We start from the raw sequence: 15,306 nt of genomic DNA on the forward strand, positions 1-15,306 counted from the left end.
AAATAAGAGTTAAGTTCCTATGGCATATTTCTTGTCACAGAAGCATCACCACACTTTTAAATAAAGACCCAAAACACTTCTAATGAAATAAATGTGAACTATACATACCTTTAAAACAGATTAATTAAAAACAGGTAAGATAATTATTTACTCACTTTTTGTTGAATCAGTGAGTGATGGAAGTCATGGGTGGTGAGTTAAATCAAGGAATAAATGTTTGCAAAGCAAAAATTTGTAAGGAGCACCTCTAACCTCTACGAAGTTCAGAAATAAATCAGAACAAGTCTGATGGACTTGCTGAAAGCTTTCAAAGAGCATCATTTATTGCTGTGTGTTTGTGTGATTATCATATACTTTACAAATTTTTATTTGACAATAATTTGTATTTATTTTTCCAAACCACTTATTCCAGTTCAGAGTAGTAAGTGGCCAGAGCCTATCCCAGCAGCTTAGGGCACAAGGTAGGAACCAGCCCTGGACAGGACACCATTCCCTGTCAGGGCACACTCACACACACCGGCACTCACTCAGGGGACAATTTAGACAGGCCAATTCACCTTACTTGCACAGCTTTGAGATGTGGGAGGAGACTGGAGTACCTGGAGAAAACCCATGCAGACATGGGGAGAATGTGCAAATTTCACACAGACAGTGGTCTCGGTGGCAGTTGATTCCCACCATTAGCGCCTCATCAGCATTACAACAAAATGACATGGAATGAAATGATGTTATGCGAGGACTTGCTGTAGGGTCATGTGCTGCATAACAATGTTTCAGTTAACAACAAACCCTATATATTAATACAGATGGTGGTCTCATAAGATTTTTTTTTTTTTTTTTTTTTTTTTTTTGAGACAGAGTCTCACTCTGTTGCCCAGGCTAGAGTGAGTGCCGTGGCGTCAGCCTAGCTCACAGCAACCTCAAACTCCTGAGCTCAAGCAATCCTCCTGTCTCAGCCTCCCGAGTAGCTGGGACTACAGGCATGCACCACCATGCCCGGCTAATTTTTTCTATATATATTTTTAGCTGTCCATATAATTTCTTTCTATTTTTTAGTAGAGATGGGGTCTCGCTCTTGCTCAGGCTGGTCTCGAACTCCTGAGCTCAAACGATCCGCCCACCTCGGCCTCCCAGAGTGCTAGGATTACAGGCGTGAGCCACCGCGCCCGGCCCTCATAAGATTTTAATACCACATTTTTACTGTATCTTTTCTATGTTTAGATACACAGAGAGGTGTGCTTTTGTAATTCCTGAGGCCATTTTTTTAGTTTTTGATTTGGAATAGTTTTAGGTTTACAGAAAAGTAACAAAGGTAACACAGAGAGTTCCCATGTGCCCCTCATCTAGTTTCCCATAATGTTAACATCTTAGGTTGCGTTTATCAAATGCCCATGCCACATTTATCAAAACTAAGAAACCAACATTGGCACATTACTATTAACTAACTCCAGACTTTTATTTAGATTTCGCCAGCTTTTCCACTAATACTCTGAGTTCTGGAATTCAGTCCAGAGTACTACACAATGCATTTAGCCTGGGTCCATTTGTAATGGTTTTCTGTCTCCTCCCATTAATGCCAGATTGTGAACTGAGCTTCAGCACTGCTGCCTTTGTTTTTGCTTATAGCAGGTTTTCATCCCTGTTGAATTTATGCACTTAAGCAAATCTAAGATAATCATACTTGTTATAAATATATGGAAAATAAAAATAAACAATGTCTTATTTCTTTGACCAAATTCTGCTATGAATAATTTGTTTGAATTTGGGCATGTGGATGCCAAACTATTTTGATTGTTCACAGACCTTTGGAAGTTAATTCCCTGTAAACCACCCCCCTCCCTCCAGTGTATTCTTGGTGGTTGAGGTTGCCAGGTTACTGAGATCTCTAGAATGTGACCTGTCGCTGTCTGTGAAGAAGACTAGGAGTATTTAACCTGAAGTGAATTAAACATTGGCTTCTGCTCTATATTCCTGTGATTAGTGTACCTACAAGTGATGGATGTATGTGTTATTTGATGATACATTATGATGGAAGAGAAAACTTTAGACAGAATGCTGGACTTGATATATTATAACAGACTCTAGAAGTAATATGGAGCCTCATTTAGTTTCTCAGTGAAAGGGAATACCATACCCAAAAAGTGGCAAAATGGTAAAAGATGATGGAGATGAATACTCGGTTACAAAGGATTGTTGTTTCTTTTTACATGATGGAATTAACCTTTCTCAGCATCTTAAAAACACTAGGAGGAAAACTGGGTGTTGGAAGAGGGGATGTAAAATCCCCAAGACTTTTAATCCCCATCTCATCTCCTAAGACATAGCAGCTTCTGAGTTGGGGGGTGAAGTACAATGTAGTTGGTAACTGGTGAATAATTCTTATCCTTTTACCCTGACATACATATACTCAATAGTCTTTGGTATATTGTTAACATATATATGGTCACAAGAGGACAAACTAAACCCCCAAAATAGTAAGTTGCCTCATTGCATGTTAAGATCAGGAGAAAACAGGCATAATTTTAGGTAGTTCTATGTGACATAAATTTTATGTATTACCCCCAAAATGCCATCAAATTAGTAAGCTTATTGAAAAACGTTTTTTACTGTATGTTTACCATCCTCTTGTGAAAAATTATGTGTTAATATTTATCTGTTTCTGGAGTATACATGTAGCCCTAATCATTGTGCTTAACACATACTATATGCATTAGTCTGCTAGGGCTACTGTAACAAAGTATCGCAGACTGGGTGGCTTTAAACAACAGAAATTTAGTTCTCACAGTTCTGGGGGCTGGAAGTCCACAATCAAGGTGTTAACAGGGTTGGTTTCTCCTGAGGTTTCTCTCCTTGGCTTGCAGATGGCCACCTTCTTGCTATATCCTCACATGGCCTTTTCTCTGTGTGCCTACATCCCTGATGTTTCTCTCTCTTCTTGTAAGTGCATCAGTCATACTGGATTAGGGCCCTGCCCTTATGGCCTCATTTAACCTTAAGACCATATTTCCAAATACAATCACATTGTGGGTTGGGAGTTCAACAAATGAATTTGGGGGTGGGGAGGGGGCACAATTCAGTCCATAACATTATAATTATATAAAATTCAGAAAAGGTCAATGGTATGTGTGGGGGAGTTAAATAACTTTCTTTATTAAGAAAAACTAAAATATTATTATAGCTCTTGAGAAATTTTAACAAGTCCAGAAGGAACACACTAGAAGTTGTGTTTGCTGGGTCTTTGATTAGCAGACATTCTATAATTGAGAGAATAGTTATAGAACCTTCCAAGTGATAAATTTATGTAATTTATCCTCAAGGGATGATGGAAATGTAAGTTGTTTCTCAAAGTGGCACACCAAAACTGACTCAAAAAGAAATAGAAAATCTAAATAGACTTTTAACAAGTAAAAAAAAATTATATTAGTAATTAAAAATATTCCCACAAAGAAAAACCCAGACACAAATGACTTCACTGGTAAATTTCTACCAAGCATGTAAAGAATTAATATCAGTATTCTGCAATTCTTCCAAAAAATAAAGGAGGATGAAACATTTCCTTATTCATTCTGTGAAGCTGGCATCACCCTGATACCAAAGCCAAAGATTTCACAAGAAAGGAAAACTACAGACAATTACGCTTTGAGAATATAGATTCAAAAATCTCCAACAAAATACCAACAAACTGAATCAAACAACATAAAAAAAAAAAGATTATACATCATGACCAAGTGGGATTTATCCCAGAATTGCAAGATTGGTTTAACATGTGAAAATCAGTGTAATACACTGTATTAATAAAATAAAGAATACAACCACATGATCACTGCAAACAGATGAAGAAAAAAATTTTTGACAAAATCCTATACGCATTCATGACAAAAACTCTTAGGGAACTTCCTTATCCAGGCAGGTACAGGGTATCTGCCAAAAACCTGCAACGAATATTGTACTTGATGATGAAAGACTGAATGCTTTCTTCCTAAGTTTGGGGACAAGAATGTCCACTCTTGCCTTTTCTGTTGTAGTACTGGAGGTTCTGACCTGTGCAGTCAGTCAAGAACACTAAATAAAAGGCATCCAAATTGGAAAGGAAGAAGTAAACATGTCTATTTACAGATGACATGAACCTGTTATAGGAAATACTAAGAAGTTCACCCAAAAAATTATATTAGAACTAATGAACAACCACAGCAAAGGTTGTAGGATACAAGAGCAATGTAAAAAGTGTCTGGGAAAAGGGAAGAGATTTATTACTTTTAAAAAGGCCACACATTCCTAGGTGTCCCTGTCAGAAATGGAATGAAAATTGGGATAGGAATGATAGGGTTTTGTTCCTAGGTGGAATTTTGAGGAAGCTGGAAGTGATATAAAAGTCATGGTATCATTTTGGGTTGCCATATAATATGATGAATCTTAAAAATCTGATCCCCCAATGTGCTGATCTAGTGCACACTTAGACATGATAAGATAAGCAGGTTTATATTGTTCTCTCCTGTTCCAAGTTCCAAACAGTTAAGTGCTCACTTGACGTTGATAGGTTCTTGGAAACTGCAACTTCAAGCAAAAAGAGTACAGCGGGTCCTTCAATCACATTGTTTCATTACAATATTGGTGAGGGGAAAAAATTGGTTTTGTTATATGTCGTTTCACTTAAAGTCACAGTTTCCAAGAGCCTGTTGATGTTAAGTGAGGGCTTACTGCATTCAAGAGTCAGGTACCTCTGATACCACAGTGGTTGTTAGGTGTCAGTGCATGGATGATTCAGGAAAGACTCCACATTTAATTTGTTTAATTGTTTTATTTTGAGATCATTGTAGTTTCCCATGCAATTATAAGAAATAATAAATACCGAGAGATCACGTGTACCCTTTACTCAATTTCTCCCAATAACGTCATGCAAAACTATACTACAATATCACAACCACGATATTGGCATTGATAAGAGTCAAGGTACAGAACATTTCCTTCTATCACAAGAACCCCTCATGTTGCCCTTTTATACTTAAACCTACTTCCCTCCTGCTTTGCCCCCATTTTTGGTTATTTTGGAATGATTTTCTATTGAAAGTTGGACCTTTTTGGTATTGTAAAACTGAATCTTAAGTCTTCTGTTTTAACCAGCTTCTCCTGACACTGCTCTGGCAGGGGAAGTGAGGTGCCACCTCATATTTGCCAGGTGGGTGTCAGAGGACAAGTTCCCCGCTATGCCCCCCTGACACCTGCCTGGGGAAGAGAGGATGGAGTCCAGGCTCCCAGGCGGTCTCCACTGACACTGTTGAGGGATGGGTGGGTTGAATCCTTATAACAGCCTGGCATGAGTGGGGTCAGGGGGGCTGCAGTTTTTTCTGTGATGTTTGGCTAAAGTAGACCAATTATTGCCTAAAAGTTTTCTGTCTTGCTAGGCTGTCCCTTTCCTAGTTGCTGGCTTCTCTAGCTCCAAGTCTGGGGCACAGGAGGCAAGGAAAGAGCCGGAGAATTCTCCACTGTATTGTTCCCTAGATGCTGAGTCTCTAGTCTGTTTGCCCCCCTCTCCTCACCTTTGGAGTCTATGTTTGTTTTATGTATAACGTCCAGGGTTCTTCGTTGTACTTAGTGGGAAGAATTAGAAAAAAATATTTGACTCTATTATTTTGAAAGCAAAAGTCTCCATCACATCTACCTTTGCAGTATATTTGCTCCAATGACAGATTTAGAATTTATTTATTACATTAGAAAACTAATTATTTTCTCAAGAACATACTACCTGGTAAACCTGGTAGGAATTTTATATTTTTTCACATGAAATGGTAATTAATTTTATCATAAGTTAGATGGTCATTATTTGTTGTATAAAGGTAATAGTTAAGTTCTTTGAAAATGCTATCAGTGACTTCAGTGTCTCTTAATTCTGTTGACTATGGGCACTATTAGATTGAAAGAAATGGAATCTGGATTTGCAGTGGATGTGCAGGAATGATTCTTCTCTAAAAATCTTTGACCAACTGATTTCACATAATATTTTTTCAAAGATGGTATTAGTAGCTATGATTAGTGAATATGTACCACAAGCCAAAAGAGACAGTTATTTGCTGACAGGCGTTTTGGCTTAAAAAAATGTTTGCTTTTTTAAAAGATCTTTTAAAGGTATAAATTGGAGAGGCCTTCTTCCCTCCACAGCTGTCTTCCTAAAAGAAATTAGTGCTTTTAATCTTCATATGACTGATCACTACATTTTTGTTTTATATAATACTAATGTACTGCTATATCTGGTGGATTTTAGTATGGTGATACTTTTTATTAATCTGATGGGAATTAAAGTATGGAGATCTGATAAGTTAACTGTTTATAGTTCCTTACAGTAAATTGAAATAGAGCATTTAAGTGATACTATTAAGCTTCTTTCCTATAGTTGGAGGGACTTGATGAACAACAATTTTAAACTCAGGTGCTTTTCACTCATTGCAGCAGACAGTTTTAGTTACACATAATTTGCTATGTTTCAACAAAGTCCACATCCTCCTCATTAGTAAGAAATCTATTTCTTTTCTTAATTTCAAAATTTTAAGGGGTACAACTGTTTTTGTTACATGGGTACCTTTTATAACACTTAAGTCAGGGCTTTTAGTGTGCCCATCACCCGAATAGTGTTCATTGTATCTGACAGGTAGATTCTTATACTTCCCCCCACACACACACACTTGATTTCCTATGACCTTCTTGATTTCCTGTCACTTCGTGATTTTCTATGACTTTTACATCTCTTTGTGGCCATCAATTAGCTCCCAATTATTAGCAAGTACAAGTAGTGTTTGTTTTTTCCATTCCTGAGATACTTTGCTTAGGATAATGGTCTCTAGTTCCATCCAAGTTGCTGCAAAAGACATTATTTCATTCCATTTTATGGCTGAGTAGTACTCCATGGGGGGCGGTGTATGTATACACACACGGGTATGGTGATAGCTCATTGTTGTTTTAATTTGCATTCTCTGATGATTAACGTTTCTTCATATGTTTGTTGGTCATTTGTCTATCTTCTTTTGAAAAACTTCTGTTCATGTCTTTTGCCCACTTTTTAATGATGCTGTTTATTTATTTTTTTTTTTTCTTGCTGATTTGTTTGAGTTCTTTGTAGATTCTGGATATTAGCCCTTTATCGGATATATAGTTTACAAATATTTTCTCCCATTCTGTAGGTTGTCTGTTTACCCTGTTGATTTTTCCTCTTCTGTGGAGAGGCTTCTTAATTTAATCAAGCCCCATTAATTTTTGTTGCTGTATTTGCCTTTGGGGTCTTAGTAATTAAAATAATATTGGACATTATTGCATATTGCTTAAGAGAACAAATATTTTAAAAGTTCATCTTCAATTTCTATGCATTTTATAGAATGAGGTCTTCAGTCTTGTAGAGACAGGCCTTTGTGTTTGCAGTTAGTTCTTCTTGGTGTGCTTTCTCCTGTCTTCCAGGGAAACTAGTATTGAAACTACCTTGCCTTGGATTTATCATGTACTCCTGGAATGGTCATATATGGGGTTTAATTTAAATTTCATGCCAGCTATACTTCTCCCTATCAGTTGCCTTTTCCATTTGTGATCATTATTTTTAAATCTACTTACCTTACTCAAACAGCAGATGTGATTGTAATTCAGCTACTTCATCTACCTTTATCAATAAAGAAAGAGAAGGATTTCCGTGCAGCCGTATCAGGCAAAAAACTCATGCATTTTACTTATAGCCTTACAGATGTTCAGTTTTATTGATAATGAGATAAATGTGCAGCTTATAGCAATGGTGTATTATTTTTCAATTGTTAAATTATAAAGCATTTAAAAAATGATACCACCAGTGCTAAGAACAGTGTCAGAAGCCAAAAACATTTATACCTTTTAAGTTGATACAAACCATTGGGAAAACAACTTAGTAATATATATGAGGAGTCATAAAATTGTCTATGCCCATTGTTTAGTCGAGTAATTCTTCTGAAATGGATAGAGAAAACTATCCTAAGAACATAATCTGAAATGCAGAGGAAAGGCTGCATGCATAGTAATACGGAATGATGTTTGTGATAGACTGCTCAGCAAAATCATATTTTAAATTATATTTAAACTATCCTATGATCACATTGACATGCCTATAACAAAAATTGTAGTAGATTCAGAACTCTTAAAGTGTGTTAGAATAGATTTTTTTGTGATAAGATAAATGCCAAGAGGAGTACTAATTGTGTGTATATGTATGTCTGATCATACCACAGGCATAGAAAAGACTAAAAGCGAGCAAAATATTTTCTCTTGTTAGTATTATCTTTAGGGAGTGAAATTATGGGTTACTTTTTATGTAATTGTACTTTTTTTGTTTCCCAAATATCCCGATACGGGAGGAGGAGCAAGTTTGTTTTTTTTTAAATCATCTATCTATTTTTCTTTCATATTTATTTTTAAATTTTTAATTTTTTTCCTGTGTTTCAACTGGAAGCACTTACACAAATTGGAATATCCTAGCTTATCGGGTGCCTTCTGTCTCGGTCCTGAGGGTGCCCCAGCGTGCGGCAGTGTCCCTGATCTTCCCAAGGAGAATCAGGACCGTGTGCTGCAGCGCTCTTCAGCACGTTCTGTCCCTTTTAGGGTGCTTCCTTCCAGGGTTTGATGCTTTCAATGGATGAGTCTTCAGCTCTTGAGAAACTGAGCTAATCAGAAACTTGTTCACAGGGCTCTCGGGAACGAAGATAGATTAATTGAGTGAAATTTTCTTTTGACAAACTTTTCCACTATGAGACCATTTTAGAATCCCTATAAGAAAGGAAGCCGAAGCAATTTTTGTTACTGTGGAAGAGATTATAAAGAACTTTAGTAAATCCCTGTAAGATGAACTTGTTTTGGTTCTTTGACATAGTTGGGCTCCTTTCTGTTTCCGACAGCTGGCGCTGAAGGACCCTGTGCACACGGTGTCCCTGCAGCAGTTCATCTACGAGAAGCTCAAGGCGCAACAGGAGTTACTGGGGGAACAAGGCTTCCAGTCCCTCATGGAGACGGTGGACACAGAGATTGTCACCCAACTACAGGAGTTTTTGCAAGGATTCTAAGAGCACATGCCATGTGGCTGCCTCCCCTTTCTGAAACAAGCCGAGTACCCAGCCTGCCGTTTGTATGTGAGAGCCTGCTGAGATAAAGAAGTCACTTGCGTATGAAAATGAAGACGTGAAGACCACACATTTTTTACTAGAAAATATAAAAAATAAATGTAAATCCTGCGTAACTAAAATCACAAACCTATTCCTCAAAAGAATTTAATTTTATATTTATGAGGGGGCCCTGTGTTTACTAGAGGTACATTTGATGATAATAGCTGCTTAGTTTCCTGTTAAGAGAACAAACTGTTTGATTACCTTTTAATCATGTACTCTTAACACTCAAGAAGATGAAGGCTAATGTCTGAGATGTTTTTCTGCAACCAAAATTAGTTAGATTTGGCTGCCTTATCCCTTTTTTAAACTAATGAAACTACAAGTTTGAAAAATGACAAAGCTGTTCAGCTGATATAATTAAAGAAAATTTGTGCACCGTGAGAAAACATATAGTAACAGATATACATTACTAAGATTATCTTGCAAGGGAGTTGTTTTCATTTGACATAGAAAATGTGTTTTATCAGACAAATGCTTTTATTTTCATTCTAGTAATTTGATACAGGAATTAGTAAAGGCATTTTTCTCTTGTTATGTTTCCAGTAAACTTATTTAGTCTGTAAATGTACATTGTAAGCCCACAAAAATGAACCTGTGGTACTACTGTACCAGCTGGGAGACCTCTGGCCATGATTTGGCCCTAGTTCCTTTGTTATTCCTGAAGCCGGCAGCCCCCAGTCCCACCTGTGCTGTGCTCGTCCCTCCTGGCTGCACCTGCCCCTCTCAGGTTCCTCGGTGCAGGGGTGCGTCTGGGCCTCAGTGATAGGGGTGCACCTCGGAGGACCCAGCTGCAATCCCCAGGGTACCAACACTGACGTAACTAGTCTTCCTTCCTTATTCCTCCAACGTGCAGTACATAAAAAGGGGAAAAGGAGAAAATAAAGCCTTACTTTGTTTTACTTCGCATTTATTGTAAGGAACCTTTAAAGCATTTTTTAAAAAATACGCAGAAGCAAGGTTGGAAAATATCTTATCTTTCTATAGAAAGTTGGATACAGTATGTAACTGCGGGAAACCTATTGCCCCTTTGTAAGCTGTGGAACCCAAAATGTATTGGGATATTTGATGTTTTCAGCAAGAGGAAGAAAATATGGTCCAAATTAAATTTTCCAAAGATACCTCACCTTTGACTGATTTGTCTTATTTTTCTTGCCCCACCAAAAAAAAAAAAAAAAAAGTCCTTAAAAATTGCCCAGTGCATTATAAAGAGGAGTTTTCTTTTATACTCTGGCTTATCATTGTTACTCAGTTCTCAAGACTGATCTAAGAAGAATTTCTGTTGACTCATTTGAAGCACTAACCCCATTAATGTTATCAGATATTCTCAAACATGCTCCAGTTTTTCAGTTATAGTAAAATACTCATCTTTCTAATTCCTGACAGATTTCATTATGGTGCCATAGCAAATACTACCGAAATAGCTACCTTGCAAAAAAAAGTAAAATCTTAGGGCAAGAGCTTGATTAATGTTTTAAATTCATAGGTTAAAATAGGCTTCGTAAATAGCTCAAAAATAATTCATGTTTGCCTTTGAACTCTAGGATGAGAAAAAATTATAAATTTATGTATCTTGAATTTTTAAGTGCTCAATTGAGACATAAAATGTAATTATTGATTTACAGAATTCTATTCATTAACAATGTTATAGTAAACATATTAAGTTTAGGACAAGCCAGGCCTCTGGTTGAACTGTGGCTCCTAATAGAAGGTAATGATTGTTTCTAGTTCAAAAACATACTCCTTTTCTATTTATTTTATATTCCAGAGACTTAACCCAGCCCTCTGACAAAGGCCCATGTGATCAACAATAACGTTTTTAAAGTTTTATTTTAAGTTGGTCTCTCTTCTCCTCCTGCCTCCCCGCCTCCCTCCCACCACAAGTCATGCCAAAATACTCAACTTGTTCTCTTGAGAAATCTTCAACTTTAGACCTTTATTTTACCTGTTTCTTTATCCACCTAGTATTTGTTGCATTGCTGTTTGGTGCCATAGTGCTGTGCTACATTCTGGGGTTAGAACAGGGCACCTCCCTTCATGAAGTTTTACAATTCAGTAGGAACACCAACGTTGCCAACGTGATACAAGAAAACAGGCATTCCGATGAAGTGCACATTGAGAAGCAGCAGGCATGCAGGGCAAGGAGCTCGTGTACAGAAAACAATGTGATCACTGTGTGATTTGATAGCCGTTTGAAAACTGCTCTCCAACAGCAGTTTGGTGAGCTTATTTACAAGAAAACAGCAATATACCGTAACCGGACAGCTCTCTGACTCCAGACTCACAGTTAATTTGAAATCACTCTAACGTAAAATAATCAGTGAGATTTTGAAAATGCTGGATTTCTGTAGCTTCACAACTAATTTCTATTCCCATGAATTAAAACATAAGGCTCACCTACTGAGGGCCTTTTCTTCTGCTTCTCCAAACCTGATAAACCTCAAGTGAGCAGAAATTGATAAGTTGTAGGAGAGGTAATGAAGGGAAGACAAGATATACGTCATGAGAACACAAACACTTTTCTTCCCCTAAATTTTAGAAAAAGAAAAATTTATCTACAGAAGCATTGAAAGAATAGTATAATGAACCACAGTATACACTGCATCTAAATGTAAGCATTTTGTCACATTAACTTTCTCCATATATATGTGTGTGTACATAGATATATATACATAGACACACGTACAGTATTTGTACTTACTTTTGCTGAACCATTTGAAAATAAAGTACAAATGCTACAAAAGTTATAACATTCATCCCAAAATACTTTAGCATACATCTAAGAATGTTATTCCTCTAAATATCCACTAATACCAGTAAATGCCCAAGAAAATTAACAATAATATCTAATAAACAGCCTATATCCCAATTTTCCCAACTGCCCTAAAGATGTCTTATATGATGCCCATGTTTTTTGATCCAGAATCCATTTAATGTTTATATGTTACATTCTGCTGTTTAGTTTTTAAATCTAGACTAGTCCTTTTTGCCATGTCTTTGGCCTTTTTGAAGAATCCAAAACAGTTGTCTTGTAGAATGTCCCTTATTGTGGAATTTTCTAATTATTTCTTCATAGTTTGATTCAGGTAAACATGTTTGGCAACAACTGCATTGTTAATGTTGGATACTTTACGTGACATGCCGTCAGAAGGCACATAGTGTCAAGCGGTCTCTATTGAGGATGCTGCAATGGTTAAGGCAGTACCAGCTTCTCCACTGTAAGGATAAGTTTTCAAAGAATATTACAGCCCTAGAAGTTTCTGTGGTTTTTCATTTTTTACCTGAGTCATAATTTTTACCACCACCAGCTCGCCTGTTCATTTACAAGTGCTGCAATTTTATTTTACCCTACAAAAAACAGCATGGCCGAGCTATGGAAAAGGCGTATTAAACCTGGTACAAATTTTATCTGCCTTAAGTCTCAGAAACTCCTGTGTGTTATGGGACAGCTTTTAGCCAAGGGTCATTTCTCCAAGAGTTTGTGCTTGTGCATGTGCACGCTTTTGTGTGCGCTCTCTCTGTCTCGTGTTTCTAAGTTATGTAGATCTTTGTGAAAACCAATATAATCTGAACTCACACACCATTAAAAATGAAGGCAAACGCTGCCTGTCCCATTACCAAAACACCCTTTTTGTATTTGGAGACTGTCAGCAAAGAGGCAAATATGCAGCAATACGTTTATCTTTTTAGTGGGACTTGTATTCGGGCTGAGCTTAAAAGGCAGAAACGTGCCAGACTCTAGAACACTTTTTTTCAGTGTGGTTTAGGATGGGAAGCAGCACATTATCAGCTGGCAAAATGAGAAGAAAATAATCACCTCCCTAAACATGACGCTTTGATCTTGGTATCTCAGTAGGACTCTGACATCTGCCTTTTACACCTTAAGAAGAAACTGCATTCTGTGCCAAACATATCCCAATTATACGGAACTTGATGTCCCATGAAGTGGTGAAAAACTGTTCATCTGGCAGTAGAGCTTGGACTTTTTCCACAGCCCCATGCTGTGTGTCTGGAATTGAGCTTTAGAGCCCTTGGGGTGAATACCTTCATACCCTGGAAAAGGGCTGTAGCCATTGGTTGGAGTTTCTCTGTTTTTACTTCTGGGCGATTGGACTCCAGGCATGAGGGACTCCTTGTGGCCAGAAACACTCGGAGAAAATTCATAGCTGAGAGTGATTGACTATAGTTTCTCTTGAATTCTTTCTTACCATAACAAGTGAAGAGTCCCTGATTGGCCAAAGACCTTTAACAAGCGAGATTTTGCTCTTTGTTCCAGCTAATGCCTGCATCCAACCCATCTGGGCCTGTATGTTGGAATTTATTTAGCGAAGTGTGTTTTGAAGAACAGTCTAATACAAGAAAGAAGGTATCGATGTCTGGTGATCTGACCGTTTTTCCCTCAAGGTGAAACATTGATTTTCATGCTGACAGTGGGGAGTTCTGACCACTGCCCTGTTTTTCAGTGCCCCATTTTGAAATGTCCTGCCCATTTCTTGTTACGAAATATTGACCTTTACCCTCTTTTCCACCAAGCACTCCCCTGCACAAGTTTCCCCTAATTATGTGCTTGTTTAGAAATTCCAGAGATTGAGGCTTGAAACAATCCAGAACCCCACTAGGAGATGACCTCAAGGCTGCAGTTAATCTACAGATAAACAGCCTTGCAGATGGCCCTGCCTATTCACCAGGTGGAACAACAATTCAGGGTAATCACTAGCACAAGTCACACTGACCGACACATCCCTGCCACTCCTGCGAGCCCTTCATTTCCCTTTTTAATCCTCTACCCTCAGCCTAAGTCTTTGAAATGGTTTCTTTGAGGCATGCGCCTTAGGCATTTCTTCACCATAGCTCTGAAATGAAGTCACTTTTCTTCCACTACACCTCCTCCTTGCTGTCAGCTTTTGCAAGTGGCGAGTAGCTGATCCTGTGCTTGATTACAATGCCACTGTAATTCCCAGTGGATGCAAGTACTTGCTCCAGCAGGTATGGGTCCAGGTGGGCTGAAAGCATTTCTACCTGTTTGCCACTAGGCAGATGGCTTTCAAGTGGGAAATAGGCCATTTGGCTAGAATTCTATCTGCTGGAGATTTTTATTGTAAGGGGTTAGAGCAGGAAAGTCCGGAAATGAGACTGTGATTAGCCCTGCAAGTGAGTTTATATTAATGGTTTTTCTCAATATCTTTAACCTAAAGTAAGATCAGTATCTCGTTTCAAAAGGGACAGGTCATTTCTACAATATTCTCTAGGTTAGCCCCAAAATGGTTTTTTTTCTTTCTTTTTTTAATGAACACTGCAACTTAACCAATAATTTAGAAGAGCAAAACTTTTTGATTGACAGGGAAGCTGTAGCTCATAAAAGTGTTCACTGAACCCAGAAATGTATTGACAGCCAGGGAAGGGAAGTCTATTGATGGATTTGAAGGTAATCACAAACTAATTACGTGCTCTATTTAGGCAAGGAAGGCAGCTTGGTTATTTCTTTTTTGGACTGAAAAGCACATGTCCTGTGCTGTCTCTGGCAGTGAAATCAATACCATGAAATGACCTTTTCCTTTTAGCTTTGTGTGTTTTTACAACACAATGCATTGAGTCATGCTGACGCAGGTGAGCAAATTCAATATTTTATTATATGTACCAGATGAACCTGCTAAATGCAACTCACAGTTTGGAAATATGAAAACCTAAACTTACTGAAATAATTAATTAGGGAATTGATTATTTTAAAATCTTCTTTATACCTTTCAAAAGGCTCTTCCTTATAGACTTTGACTAAAGGAAGAAGGTAGACTTTTGAAATAGTTTTTTTTTAAGTAATAGAATTGCAGAACACTAAGAGAATTAGAGAGAGATGATATTCTAACTAGTCCCAGATGAGGAAATGGGTCCAGAAAGGTGAGGCCTACACCCCTGGGCCCCTAGCACTGTTACAGCCTTATCAGGTTCATTGTCTGCTGCTCAAGAGGAAGCCAATACCCTGAGCAGAGCTATAGCAGAGAAAGAGTTTAAGATTGCAAGCACCATGTGAGGAGATGGGAGGAAGTTCTCAAATCCATCTCCTTAAGAATTTGGGAGAAAGGATTTTTAAAGATAGTTTGGCAGGCAAAGGGCTAGGCAATTGGGTCTGCTGATTGGCTGGGTTCAG

The 15,306-nt window shown here is 37.8% G+C and overlaps 1 protein-coding gene across 2 annotated transcripts in view; it reads left to right on the forward strand.

Moving 5' to 3' along the window:
• Positions 1-10,309, forward strand: part of IPO11 (importin 11) — a 172,434-nt gene extending 162,125 nt beyond the window's left edge. For both annotated transcript variants that reach the window (XM_069492182.1, XM_069492183.1), the window contains one exon: positions 8,898-10,309. In XM_069492182.1, the coding sequence (XP_069348283.1) occupies positions 8,898-9,062 (165 nt within the window). In that variant the 3' untranslated portion in view covers positions 9,063-10,309. The remainder of the gene's footprint in view (positions 1-8,897) is intronic.
• The last annotated feature ends 4,997 nt before the right edge of the window (positions 10,310-15,306 follow it).

This window comes from Eulemur rufifrons, chromosome 17 (genome assembly GCF_041146395.1).
Source record: "Eulemur rufifrons isolate Redbay chromosome 17, OSU_ERuf_1, whole genome shotgun sequence".
Lineage (NCBI taxonomy): Eukaryota > Metazoa > Chordata > Mammalia > Primates > Lemuridae > Eulemur > Eulemur rufifrons.